Genomic DNA, 13,687 nt, shown 5'->3' with positions numbered 1-13,687 from the left:
ACTAAACCTACTTGATTGTGTGCTCAGAGATGATCTATCATTTGAAATGCTAATCGATAATTGACTCATTAATCAAAACATGATACATACATACATATATCCATTTTTGTAGTTTTGAGCTTATAGAAAAACATTTTTATCTCTAAAATGTCAGGTTGTGGTTGCGTGGTTAGTGTCGCGAACTCTTAAGCCAGAGTTTCTCGTTTGGAACCCACTCTACCACAAATTGATACCTATTTCTATAATGAGCCGCTTAGGCTCAGCACAGTAATAGTATGAAATTGAAATATTTCTCTTTTTTTTTCAAAGATAAATATTTTCCTTTATTATTTGATTTGAACTTACTCATTTATAAATAAACACAATAATCTATTTTTATAGTTTTATTTTTGGTTAAAAGGTGAAATGAAAAGTTATTTACATAAATATTTGGATAACAAAATAATTAACTGTCGACTTTAGTTGGTAAAATTAGAGTTTAGCACGGATTCTATCCACTCCACTTGGCTAGATACGGAGAGGAATGTAGAAGTCTGGTTCTCCAGGCAGCCGTGAGGATGTATTGTCACTCCTACCAGGAGCTCGTGGATCACGAGAGGTGCTCCTTCGTCCGCGGTACACGGACTGGAGTCCCCGATACCGCCTGCGCAGAATGTACTACTGACGTAATCCGTGGAGTATGTCTCGCACATTTCTTGGTCATTCCAAATTTCGGTGGTCAATTTTCTTAATTCCAGCGATACTACCTACAAAAATAAATTAATTTAAACAGACTTTATGCACACAAAAAATACACTGCTCGTACCGAGTACGGAGATGATATGTATCTACATTGTAAGCAATCTGGAAAAATGGGTCATTTAATTATTAAAGTGGTCATCAACTAATCGTATTGGACTTTTTACAATAACCGCTTAGCCGACATACATCCGTTCACAAATTCTGTCAAAAATTTGACTTTGTAATGAAAAGCCCACACAAAAGAGAGATTAACCAGATTCTTACTGATTTGAAATCAAAGCCCGGACCTCCAGCATAGTATGTACCATTATACTCCATTACACAGAGACAGGCTTTAATAATATAACATAATATAACAGTTGTAAAACAAAACGTTATATCTTACATTAGAAGCAACGAAGCCCCAACCGGTGATGGAGCAGCTCGATCCATAGGGCACTGGTGTATTTCTGAATGGCAATGCGACGGGATATGCCTTGGAACTTAGAGCGATAGTCCGTTCCAAGAGTAGGAGGGTGATACTGTTGTCCGGCCACTGGGACTCGTTCCTTGTGACGTGGTTTGCCACTCTGATTAGTTGACCTCCGGTGTGCAAAGTCTTGGATCCCACTCTCACTCTGATATCGCTGTCTCTACAAAATTATACTTTGCCAGTTAAGGTGAGTTTACTTGGAAAAGTGGCAAATATTAAGTCTACTCTCTTTCTCTCTACTCTCTACTCTCTAGGAAACCCTTTACTTCTGATAACACCCGTATCATGTCCACAGAAGCGCCACTAGGAATGGGGTAGGAGCTGTGTATATCGACTAGGTACTTACGGATGAAAGCAATCGGCCGCTGTGAGAACTACATGCTGAGTAATAATGCTTCCACTGCACAGTAGCTTGGAAGTTCCTTCGTAAAAAACATGGATTGAAACCGACCACGGAGACTCCGTGATGTCAATAATAGTTCCGTCAAATATTCTTCCCTCAGGAACCGAAGGCTGAACTCTTCCTAAAAAATGGAAAACAATGTGAAATGTAAATATTTATCATATTTATATATGAAGTATTATATTACACGGACCAAATTATCTCCGACACGCGAGTTGAAGGAAAGGGTTTAGACTGATTATGAAAGAAGCGAACCAATTATCCTAAAGATTTTATAACCCACAAAGAAGATTCACGGAACAAAATAACAATATGAGGATAAATCTGTCAGATGGGTGCTTTACATGTATGTAACTTTTACCAAGCTTTTATATGCATCATGCCCATTGTAAGGTAAGCCTAGTATTACCTTACATTAGCTGAGGAGTTTTTTCTGCCCATATAATTACATACAGCACCGGTGATGGATTAAGCATTTTGGAGGCCCCGAGTGCAATTCAAATTTTGGACAATTTAATTTGAAAAAAATCACTGGTCGGCAAAATAATTGGTTCTTTGAATATGTCAAAACGCAACTATAAAAATTAAACATAACCTTTGAATATGTCAAAACACAACTATAATTAAACATAACCTTTGAATATGTCAAAACGCAACTATAAAAATTAAACATAACCTTTGAATATGTTAAAATGCAACTATAAAAATTAAACATAACCTTTTTTTAAATGTATTTCTTAGAAAAGGTCAATTTCGAAGCCCACAAGTGCACGCTTCTGCGTCTGTATGATAATCTGCCTAAATTTCCTATTTATTTACAAAGAAAATAACATGTGTATTTTGGCTTATTAGATGTAGCCTGTATTGAGCCGAAATACTTACGAGTACAATTTGAATACAAATAAAATATGATTAAAATTATTTCCTTAAATATGGACTTTCAATTAATAATCCCCTATTATTACTGTTATATTGACTGGGAAGACATTTGTGGGTGAGTAACTCCTTCAAAAGAAGATGATAGCGAGCTATTTGGATAATGAAATATGTTTTTAAAAATCTCACCAAGTGAAGATTGAAGGCTGAATAGAAACAATATGATGAAGGACAACATGGTGCCAAAATATTAGCAAACTGTTGTTTTTTAATTGGTAGAATTATCTGATACTATCATTTGTAATTTTATCTACTTGTATAGTCAAATTTTTAATCAAAAATGATAACTTGAAGGATTTATTCAATTTATCTTCATAAGAAGATATTATCTTCATATGATAATAATATCATAACATCCTTTTCTTGCTATCAATCATTATTTGTAATCATATCTTCATAATACCCACCTATTTATCATTAACATCAGTTACATAAAATCATTTTGTTTACAAAATTCAGTGGTCGATTACGATGGAAATAATATAATAATAATGCAACTAACTTCATAGTCCGCATAACTTTAATTTTACTTCTATTCGGTATAATAAACGAATATTCATTTAAAATAATTGAAAACATTTATTTCCTGATAATAAGCACTCGCCTGATTTTAAAATGTCAAATTTGTGAGAAATAAAAGTCCAGAAATGAAATTAACAATAGTTTTTTTTGGGTAATCTTCCCTTTAGAATGGATCTCCTGCACTAATCAATGTACGCATGATCTGGTATTAATCATAAACTGCGGAGTAATCCGAGGATACATTCTTCTTTCAGACTATATACATAGTACTAAAGCGCAGCGGACCAGCATTAACAATAATTTGCCAGAAAAGGGTCCGATATTTCTCTCTTTATTTGTGTAATATATGCTCGCCTCCGTAGTGTAGTCGTTAGCGCGTTTGCCCGCCGTGCTGGAGATCCCGGGTTAGATTCCCAGGGGAATAATATATTATAACATGTAGCGGAGGACCACCTTGCCTTCGTATCACGATCACGAAAACATCGCGTCGATATAATGCCGTGCCCTATGCACCATTTGGTGCAACAAGGATTTAGACGAAGAAAAACGTATCCGTAATAATGATATTACTAATACATTTTTCTTAAATTACTAAATAATTTAATACTAGACATTTTCAATTATTGATTTATTTTCCAATGATTTAATAATAAATTGAATGAACCAAATGTGTTTTGATTTCATATAATTTCGCGAGAAATTACATTTTGACAGATCGTTCCCGCGCTTTTAAGGCGATATCAGTTAGATACCTACAGTGGAAATCTGGATTATATATATCCTTTTTACATTTATTCCCGAGAATTGGCCCTTTAAATGAAAATATGCATGTAGTTTTTTACATAATTTAGATTATGATTTCCGGCTATTCCTAATGGAATAGCCGGTATTTTAGAGTCCGCGCGGCATTTAGGGGGTGGTTCGGGTGGTTTTCAAGCACGCCAACTTCCGAGGGAAAATATTTAGCTGTCCCCATCGCTGTCATTTTCTTCAGTTTTGCGCGTATTTATTCACTTTCCGCGGAGCTTTGGTAGTTTATAGCGCCGTGGGCGTGCTTTGACAGACAAATGGCTAGAATATAAATCGCGTTTGAGACGGATTTAGTGAATATTTCGCTAGTAACTATTTAATTTTAGACTCGACAGAGTCCGTCAAACGAGATCGGCGCTGTAGCACGCCCCGCGAGCTATTTATCCGATTGTATATCATATTAAATAGCGCTTAAGAATCACGCTTCGCCGCGTTGTTTTGTTGACATTTTTACCACTACCGACTACCATCTACCACCTGTCGGAGATGAAATTTGCGGAACATCTCTCGGCGCACATTACTCCCGAATGGAGAAAGCAATATATCAACTACGAGGTAAATCATGTCTGCAACTTGTAACACATTTATTTTTCATTCATAATTACCGAAATAATATTAATTCTATTACTTATTTATTTAGTGATAATAAAATGTTGTAGGAACAAGGAAAATCAGTGATTTATAAAATAAAACGTTTTGTATTTTATGTTATGTATATATTTTTTTAATATACCAGGAAAATCTTAGTTTTGTGTGTTTGTATAAATCCTATAAAATGGAATCCTGCTGAAACAAGTAAATTCTATGTACTTGCCTGTACTTGCTGTATTGCCTGCCCCGTGGTGTAGTGGTAAGCATGCTTGGCTACCGCAAGCATGGCTTCAGGTCCATAGGAGGGTAAAATAAAGTGATTTTTAAATCTAATATTAATTTTATATCACTCCGGATTTTTTTATTTACATTTCACTTTCCATAGTAGATCACATTCCATAGTAGGTCCATTTATTTATATATATTTCAACATAAACAAAAAATCCCACATTGGCTTACCTGTGCATAGGTATACAATATACACTATGGTCTTAAGCTAATTATAGCAATCTTAAACCAGAAAAATAGAAGAAAAAACTATTAAGAGAGCTTTGCATGGATGCAATACAGCACCCTACGCACGATTAGGTGTGGATAAGGTTTAGAAGAAGAACAATAGTAATACATATTTATAAGAAATAATAAGAACATGCAACAAGCACTTGCAAATTATTGTTTGTGTATATAATTTTTTTTTCTTTATTTTAATTCTTTTGCATTTCACAACATAATATAAACACAAGTACAAAAAATATATACATATAATATAAATACAAAAAAAGATCCCACAAAGGCATGGTCTGTGTGTGGGTATACATTATATTTAGGTCATAGTAAAGGGCAACTGTCATAGAACTGGGAAGTATACAATAGATATTATAAGAAGTAAAATTAGATTAAAAGTGTTAATATAAACTACAGATACTTGATTTTAACAGAAAAAAAAAAAATAAATAAGTAAAAAAGATGAAAAAGAAAAAAGTTATAAGTAAGATCATAAATTATACCCCCGTATCGCTCTGTTATACTTGTGATGTAAGACATGGCGGAGACAATATCGAGTTGTATTAACTGGTACATGGAGTGTGGAACACGAAGAAGAGCCCATTGGAGTGACACACTCTCCCGGATGATTAGGGAATAGATTACAGATAGACCGCTGTCCTCTGGCATGATGCGTAGGACTGAACGAAATTGTAAAGTTAGATACGCCACAGCTAATAAGTCGGATGACGTGATCAGGAGATGAAGGCGATGCTGTATGGCTGTGTGGAGGAGGCGCCTCCCGAGTCCGAGGAGGCGGCGGAGGCGGCCGTGCGGCAGCGCTTCCTCACCAACTTCGAAGAGATCTTCTTCCACAACTGCGAAGGACAACTCGCCAAGATCAACACCTTCTACTCGGGTAAACGTTACTAACAACAAATCAAAACAATAGTCACTTCTTTCAGTAAAGACTATTTCAACATGTAACATTTTTAAAGTAAACCTCTTTTTACTCACGATTGAGGGAGTCGGGTTCGTGCGACTGAATGTGTAAGAAACCCTTGTACATTCTTTTGATACCACACCCTTACCCTTTTACTCCCACTCTCACACACACAGCCACCCACCCTCTCTTCTCTTTTTTTCTCGCTTAATTTTAAACTTATTAGCATACTTAACATAAATGTGGAATTATTTAATTGGCTTTTATCATTATCAATCTAACTATTATACAAGCTGTATTATTCCCAAATAAATTAAAATTAATAAAATAAAGGTGTGTTTACTCGATAATATAACAAAGGTCCGAACCGTACCACTTTTATGGTCAGGTTGGGGTACACAACTTAATTCCTAAATTCGGACACAAACTGCTTGACATGAAAATATTGCATTGCGATAGGTACTCGTATATATACCATAATAATACAAATATTTCCTACTGACCTGGATATCAATTCCATATGGATGTTTACATTTGTAGATATTTAACATTATCACTATTCGTAGAAAAATTATTCTTGTAAAAAACTAGTAGCTTTGACTTCCGGACAATTTGGATCAATGGATCATTTAAATAAAGTTAAAGCTACTTACGCTACCTAATTCAAATATTAACTTCTGTATGTAATTGATAAATTACCCTTCTCTACTGTGTACTATTTATTAGATATAGTCCGCCTCCGTGGTGTTATGGTTAGCATGTTTAGCCACCATGCTGGAGGTCCCGGGTTTGATTTCCAGGGGGGGGGGTGAAAATAAATATAATGGTGGGGACTGACCGGAGTCATTTCGTCATAACGTAACACGTTACGATGCGAGCTTTGGTATAGTCAGTACAGCGTTCCGAGTGCTCCATCCGTAATCGGATGCTCACGACGAGCAACATTAAAACGAAATGGTCCGGTCAGTCCCACCTTTAGTGAATTTACACTCATTCTATTGATATTACCCTGGACTGGTCCCTGAACCGCAGGATAGATCACCTTGCCTTCAAATAAGTAAACATCAAGATAACACTGCGTCAATGCGATGCAGTGCCCTATGCACCATATATGCGGACAGGGGTTAGAAGAAGATTTATTACATTATAATATTTTGAATGTATCCAAATATTTGTTCACAAATCTCGATTATCTCCAATTAGGAGTTAATTTTTACATATTTTTTTGACATCTCAACATAGATGAAGAAGACCATGGAAGTCTGGGCATTTACGTGGCTTACGACCGTCATAGGCTGGTTTAAGTGATCGCTTAAACCTTATTAGATTAATTTGTGAGATCTTCTCAACTGTTGAGATTTTGCTAGCATTCTTCCTCCGACCCGGGGTGTTGACGACTGGTTTCTCCCGGCAGAGAAGCTAGCGGAGGCGAGCCGCAAGTACGCGGGTCTGCAGTCGGAGATGGGCGAGGGCGCGGCGCACGGGGGCGGCGGGGCGCAGCGCGGCGCGCGCCGCATGCGCCTCGCCTTCTCCGAGTTCTACCTCAGTCTGGTGCTGCTGCAGAACTACCAGAACCTCAACTTCACCGGTTTCCGCAAGATTTTGAAGAAGCACGATAAGGTGTGGAATTTTTTGTACTTTGAATGTGAGATTCTTTTCTGACTGGATAAAATTCTACCGAAATTATCCAACTTTTAGTTCGACACAATCTCTGCATTTCAAATCGGTTGTGACATTTAAACTGCGTGAAACGTACTACTTTTAATTAATATAATTTTAAACACTTATTTTTGAGAAATTTTATTACATCAACATAAAACGATAAAGTATAGATGGTTATGAATTCATGGTTAAAGTTACTGCTATAAAAAAAATTAAGGAAATCCACTAAGAAGAGTCATAAACTAGTTAAATTTTTTTGGGTAAAAAATGAAAAAAGGCTATTGCATTGAATTCTACACCTAATTATTTACACCCGAGTATTTGATAATGTCTTAATGAGATGAAACGCGTCACATATTATCATATATATGTAAATAAAAGTAGAATTCAATCCAAATAACCTTGTTTAGTTTTGGATATATTAGCCAACAATTTAAAATGGAATTCTAGCAACTGTCTGCAGTTACAATAAATAAGTGTGTGGTTGTGCGCAGCTGCTGAGCAGTGCGGCGGGCGGTGCGTGGCGCGCGGAGCACGTGGAGGGCTCGCACTTCTACACCAACAAGGACATCGACCGGCTGATCGCGGAGGTAGAGGGGTGCGTGGCGGCGCGCCTGGAGGGCGGCGAGCGCGCGCGCGCCATGCGCCGCCTGCGCGTGCCCCCGCTCGGCCACCACCGCGGCCCCTGGACCACCTTCCGCCTCGGCCTCTTCAGCGGCTGCTTCCTCACACTGGTCGTCGCCACCATACTCTCCGGTCCGACATTTCTCCTTTGTTACAACCTATAGGAACACTTCGATACAACATGTTATTAAATGAAGTCCCCCTTAAACTCGCTATTTTTGTTTTAGTTCGGGCTTATTATTAATTTTCCCTACACAGGGTCTGGTTGAATCCATGTTCCACGGTTACCATTATAAAATATACCAGGCAGCTGTATTGATTATGCAGTAACACCTACCTGGTCACTAATTCAACCTGCTGTTTCCTCGAGAGAGATTGTACTTATATTTTTTTTAAATGTCTCCCGGTAGATGTGATTTTAAATGGAAACTTACAAATAACCATCTCGAGATAGTTTAAAACAAAGAGTTAAAAAGATTTTCATACGACTTAAAAAGTATGTTAGATCAAGCTGCAAAAATAAATGTTAGTAAGTCATCGTCGGCAGGACCCCTCCTACATATATTTAATAATGAGCCAAAAAAGAAAAGGAGAACGATTGAAACATATTTTTTCTTGTACATTTGTACCAAATTGTCCAAGTTTTGCTTCCTTTTAGGAAGCAAAACTTGGACAATTTGGTACAAATTGCAAAAAAGAAAATTTTTTTGCAAAAAAGAAAATTAATTGCAAAAAACTTTTTTTCTTTAGTTGTTACACAGCTAGAAGTTGTCGGTAGAAGACGCATGATGAACAGGGTGTGGTTGCAGGCGTGTGGCACCGCGCGGAGGAGGACTGGGCCGTGTTCCTGCGCCTGTTCCGCGGGCCCGCGCTGCTGACGCTGTTCCTGGCGCTGTGGGCGGCCAACGTGCGCGGTTGGCGAGCCGCCGGCGTGAACCACGTGCTCATCTTCTCGCTGGACCCGCGGCGCCACCTGTCGGAGCAGCACGCGGGCGCGCTCGCGGCTGCGGCGGGCGCTGCGGCGGCCGCGGCCGCGCTGGCTCACCTGCACCGCGCCGCGCTGCACCTGCCACCCTCTGCCGCGCCGCTCGCCTTCTACCTCGCGGGAGCCGCCTTCCTGCTCAACCCGCTGCGCATTCTGCACCACGAGAGCCGCTTCTGGCTGCTCCGAGTCCTGGTGAGCTATCCCTTCATCCTCAGACATCGCCATCAGCTGACTACTGATCCCTGTCGCTGCTAAACCGGCCACATATTTATATTGAGAGCCATAAAATGTGAATTCTCATTAAATTAGCTAATGCTGTGGCATTAGAAGCATTGTTAAACTTCTGCACACACGTCACATATGTGATGGAGTAATGGTTTCTATCCTCTACACAATAATACCAAAGTAAGGAGAGCGGGTAGTACGGTTGCGAAGATATACGCAATATTGGTGTCACATTTTTGATACATATTTTGACATGATTGATATTTAAACTGATCGATATTAGCCCGAAAAGTTTATCTTCTTTGGTCGGAAAAGCCTATATTTTATGGTCTATATCTTTCTATAAAATACGAGAAAACCGGGACAACTGTATAATTGATGGATGTTTCAGGGTAGAATAATCATGGCACCATTCTTCTATGTGGGGTTTGCAGACTTCTGGGTGGCGGAGCAGCTCACCTCCCTAATCCCCGTATTCCTGGATGCGCACTTCGCCTTCTGTTACGCCTTCTTCCCGGCCGATTACTGCTCTTCCGCCCCGTGTGAGTATTCCATACAGAAACAAATCAGCTTTGAAGAAATTCCGAAACCTATTATCTGTAAACTTTTGGAAATCCTTTCATTTTTCCAAATTATTAATTAATAAACACAATACACTTCCCATTTTATTTTTAGAAGTTAATACGTAAATTCACATTTTTAACTGATACAAACCTTAATTCTCAGCAAAAGATAGGAGTCTCTTACTATTGGTCGCATTTCTTTTTGTCTTTGAAAACTTATTTCGAACGCAGCTAAAGAATGTTTGACTCCAAAAGTAACAATTTCATTCCATCTGAATATTATAAAATGGTAAAGCAACCTTGTTTGTAATAAAGTAAAGAACAAGGTTATAATAGCGCTTCAAATGCGTCTCCTAAAAATTAGCCATTTTGGCTGCCAACTGTCAATATGTAGAATGATTATTTATCTGTGGTGACACGGAAGAGGGGCACAAGTCCTGCGGTACATATACCATATTGCAGACTTGCCCCTCTCGTTTCACCAGTCATATAAAGAAACATTTTCAATAAGATTTGCATTTAAGTTAAGATTTGAAGTAATCATTTATCGGGAGTTTTGTTGAACTTCAGCATGGGGCAGTAGTGTGGTGGCAGCCCTGCCTGCGTGGTGGCGCTGCGTACAGTGCGCGCGGCGCCTGCGCGACACCGGAGAGCCCTCTCCGCACCTGCCCAACACCGCCAAGTACGCCTGCTCCTTCCTGCTGCTGCTCCTGGCCTCCCTCGTGGCGTCCTGCCCCGCCGGTACGTGACACGCGCCCCGCGCCGCAGGCGGTCTGGCGGCCCGACTGACTCTGCCTTGTGTCCGCAGATGGCGCCGCCGACCAGCGCTGGTGCCCGTGGCTACCGGTGTGGCTGGGCTTCGGGGCGCTAGCGGCACTCGGGGGGTACGTGTGGGACGTGCGGCTGGACTGGGGGCTGCTGGACTCCGACCCGGGGGACACGCCCCTCCTGCGGCAGGAAACAGTCTACACATCCACTGTTAGTACTCTCCACATACGTTACTTTATCCCTTATCATACATTATTTTATCCCATATCTTATCAGGCATCATGTTCTACGATGTCCCATTCTGCAGAATTCAGATTGTCTATGGCAAATACTTTAATTCTGTAGGTGCCAAATGAAGAATCAGAAATCCTAAATATTCAGGAGACAAATTAATGATTTTAAAAACATTTATTACAGTTTTATTGAGATTTTTATTGATACCTCAACACAGATGATGTCTTAGCTGAATTATAAAACACCATTCATTATGTTTTGCTACCTTTATGAACCGACACGTATAATTTGGTTCCCCGCTGCAGTGGTTCTACTACTTCGGTCTGGTTGAGGATCTGGTGCTGCGGCTCTGCTGGGCGGTGGGAGTGTCTCTCACAGAAACCGGCTACCGTCACGCTGATGCCATTGTCACTCTTCTCGGAGTTCTAGAAGTCTTCAGGTAAACACACATGACTCTAATTTGACAAATAATATAGTTAGATTTTTTATAGAAAACATGATTAAGATACAGTTTGCTGTTCTCAAAGCTTTCTTTAATATCTATGTTGAAAGTAGATTTTTTTAAAAAAGGAGAATAAATGGAAAATAACAACGGACTTTTCACTGTTCAGGAGACACACCGATTAGGACAATACCACCTGTTGGCATAATGCTATTCAGACTAACAAAAATCTTTTTTTCATGACTTTTTCATTTGGACTTACATTTGCACTTAGAAGCGGAGTGTCATGATCCAGTTTCCTGATACTGATTACGGGTCAGTGCTATTCGAGGTTTCCAACGTCACTGCGACCTGTTATATAAAGGTATCTATTACGACAGACATATGTTTAGTCGATAATATTGTCATCATATTCCAGGAGATTCATTTGGAATTTCTTCCGTCTGGAGAATGAGCACCTCAACAACTGCGGCAAGTTCAGGGCCGTGCGCGACATCTCCATCGCGCCCGTGGACTCGGGGGACCAGGCGGCCATCCTGCGCCTCATGGACCTGCCGGGCGAGCCCCTGCACGGGGGCCCGGGGCAAGCAAGGCCCCCCACGTGCAACTGGCGCCGGGACCGAGTGGCTTGAGATGTCTCACCACCGGAATAGGGCTATATCGATCACTGAGAGTGATTTAGCAAATGAAAGGCGTGTTTGCTGTAGACAGTCCTTGACTCCGGTGGGCGTAAAGGACCCGGCAGCCGACACAGGAGCCTAGAAGCAGTTTGTGGATCCATATTCTTCACATAGGGAGCAGATACGTAAAGTACAAATACTACGCTTACTAACATACTAAGCCAAGAGAGGGTATCTGACATTTGTAGGTATGTGTTTTCTTTGCCTTTGAATTGGGCAAGAGTTTTTGGAAGAAGTTGGTTAAGAAATTATACCCATATCTGCTACATGTATAGAGAAATATAAGAAATATTGCCGACTTTTAGTATAATACCACAAGCGAGAAGAGTTTAGTATTAAGTTATGCCAAAATGAGGTAAAATGTTACTTTCTTCGATGCCAAATATTATACTTGCGATTATGCGCTCATTTGAGAGAATGTCCCAATTTAAATTCATTATGTTAAAGTGGATTATTGATAAAAGCACAAAACTTCATTCCATGAAATTATTCACAGATGTGAACATCACAGTGATCGGGTAAAGGGGAATGAAGGTATCAAAGTACATCGTAATGCCTGGACCAATTTTTCAAATTCTCGGATTACCTTATTCGACTGCGGGATCTGTAAATGTCAAATGTTCCTGTTAGCTAGTCACTAGCGGTAACACTAGCGGTAAGGGAGGAAATAAAACCAAATTGTTTTCATTTGTAATTAAGTTGTATATTTCTGAATAGTTTATACAATAAAATATATAATTTAAGGAGGTAGGACTTCGCTGTGATTTGTTATACTAGTGGGAATATTCTCCTATTCTACGTTAGTGTTCGATTATCAGCGATACGCACACAAGCGCATAATAAGGCTAATGTTAATTTTAAGTTATCATTTAGAAATTAAGGATCTTTTTTAATTATTTGAAATTCTCTCTTTCCTCAGATTTTATTTTATTTTTATAAATGTAGCAATCTCTCACTGTGGATTGAAAAATTAATAAGATATTATTAAGTATTTAAGCGCCTCACTGAGACTGAGACTTGTCATTATTTCAACTGAAGATGTATGCACGATACATAGTGTATATATCAAGGTATCAATTAGTATTTTGAAGAATTTTGACTCCTCCGACTATTATATGATATTTCAAACAAGAATTAATTATTGTTACATGAAATTATACCAAACAATGCAAATAATATATAAATTTTTATATTGTTTGAAATTGATTCAACAGGTCAGTAGGACACATCGGGCTAAGGAGCTTGCTGAAAAATTGTTCAAATAAAAATAACTAAAATTTTATTCTGAGGAAAGAATCATTCATTTTGAAAAACAAGTATCGAGTCTTCATTTTGAATGCGCAACAATAACAAAAGCTATTGTATGCGATGAATATTTATATACTGAACTCCCCTTTCACACAGTTTCATAATAACACGGTGCAAATAAAGAGAGTTCAGTGTAGATGGGTTTTGAACCCACCAAAGTGGTAAAGAAATGCATTTGAATAAGATTTAATCCTCGTCTTAATCTCTTTATAATTTTTAGCATTTTAACACTAACGGAGATGGTGGAAGAATACTCCCGGAATTCTGAATATTATTATGTAGTTGAACATTCCGT

The 13,687-nt window shown here is 38.9% G+C and overlaps 2 protein-coding genes across 2 annotated transcripts; one reads left to right on the top strand and one right to left on the bottom strand.

The window, feature by feature from the left end:
- Positions 1 to 458: 458 nt before the first annotated feature.
- On the bottom strand, positions 459 to 1,771 carry LOC148301951 (trypsin-5-like; the record flags this gene model as incomplete). Its single annotated transcript, XM_088272473.1, has 3 exons — positions 459 to 746; positions 1,127 to 1,373; positions 1,560 to 1,771. Coding segments are annotated over 3 exons (747 nt in total), but the record flags the coding sequence as incomplete, so codon positions are not given.
- A 2,106-nt stretch (positions 1,772 to 3,877) lies between these two features.
- On the top strand, positions 3,878 to 13,089 carry LOC148301950 (solute carrier family 53 member 1-like). The gene is made up of 10 exons (XM_088272464.1): positions 3,878 to 4,439; positions 5,718 to 5,877; positions 7,316 to 7,521; positions 8,058 to 8,319; positions 8,997 to 9,364; positions 9,789 to 9,939; positions 10,531 to 10,701; positions 10,769 to 10,938; positions 11,268 to 11,401; positions 11,823 to 13,089. The coding sequence occupies exons 1-10, from the start codon at positions 4,371 to 4,373 to the stop codon at positions 12,034 to 12,036; spliced, it is 1,905 nt and encodes a 634-aa protein (XP_088128590.1). The 5' UTR covers positions 3,878 to 4,370; the 3' UTR covers positions 12,037 to 13,089.
- The last annotated feature ends 598 nt before the right edge of the window (positions 13,090 to 13,687 follow it).

This window comes from Brachycentrus maculatus, unplaced genomic scaffold, assembly GCF_059751285.1.
Source record: "Brachycentrus maculatus isolate JH-2025_06_01 unplaced genomic scaffold, ASM5975128v1 h1tg000498l, whole genome shotgun sequence".
Taxonomy (NCBI): Eukaryota; Metazoa; Arthropoda; class Insecta; order Trichoptera; family Brachycentridae; genus Brachycentrus; species Brachycentrus maculatus.
This window is presented reverse-complemented; position numbering and strand designations above follow the sequence as displayed.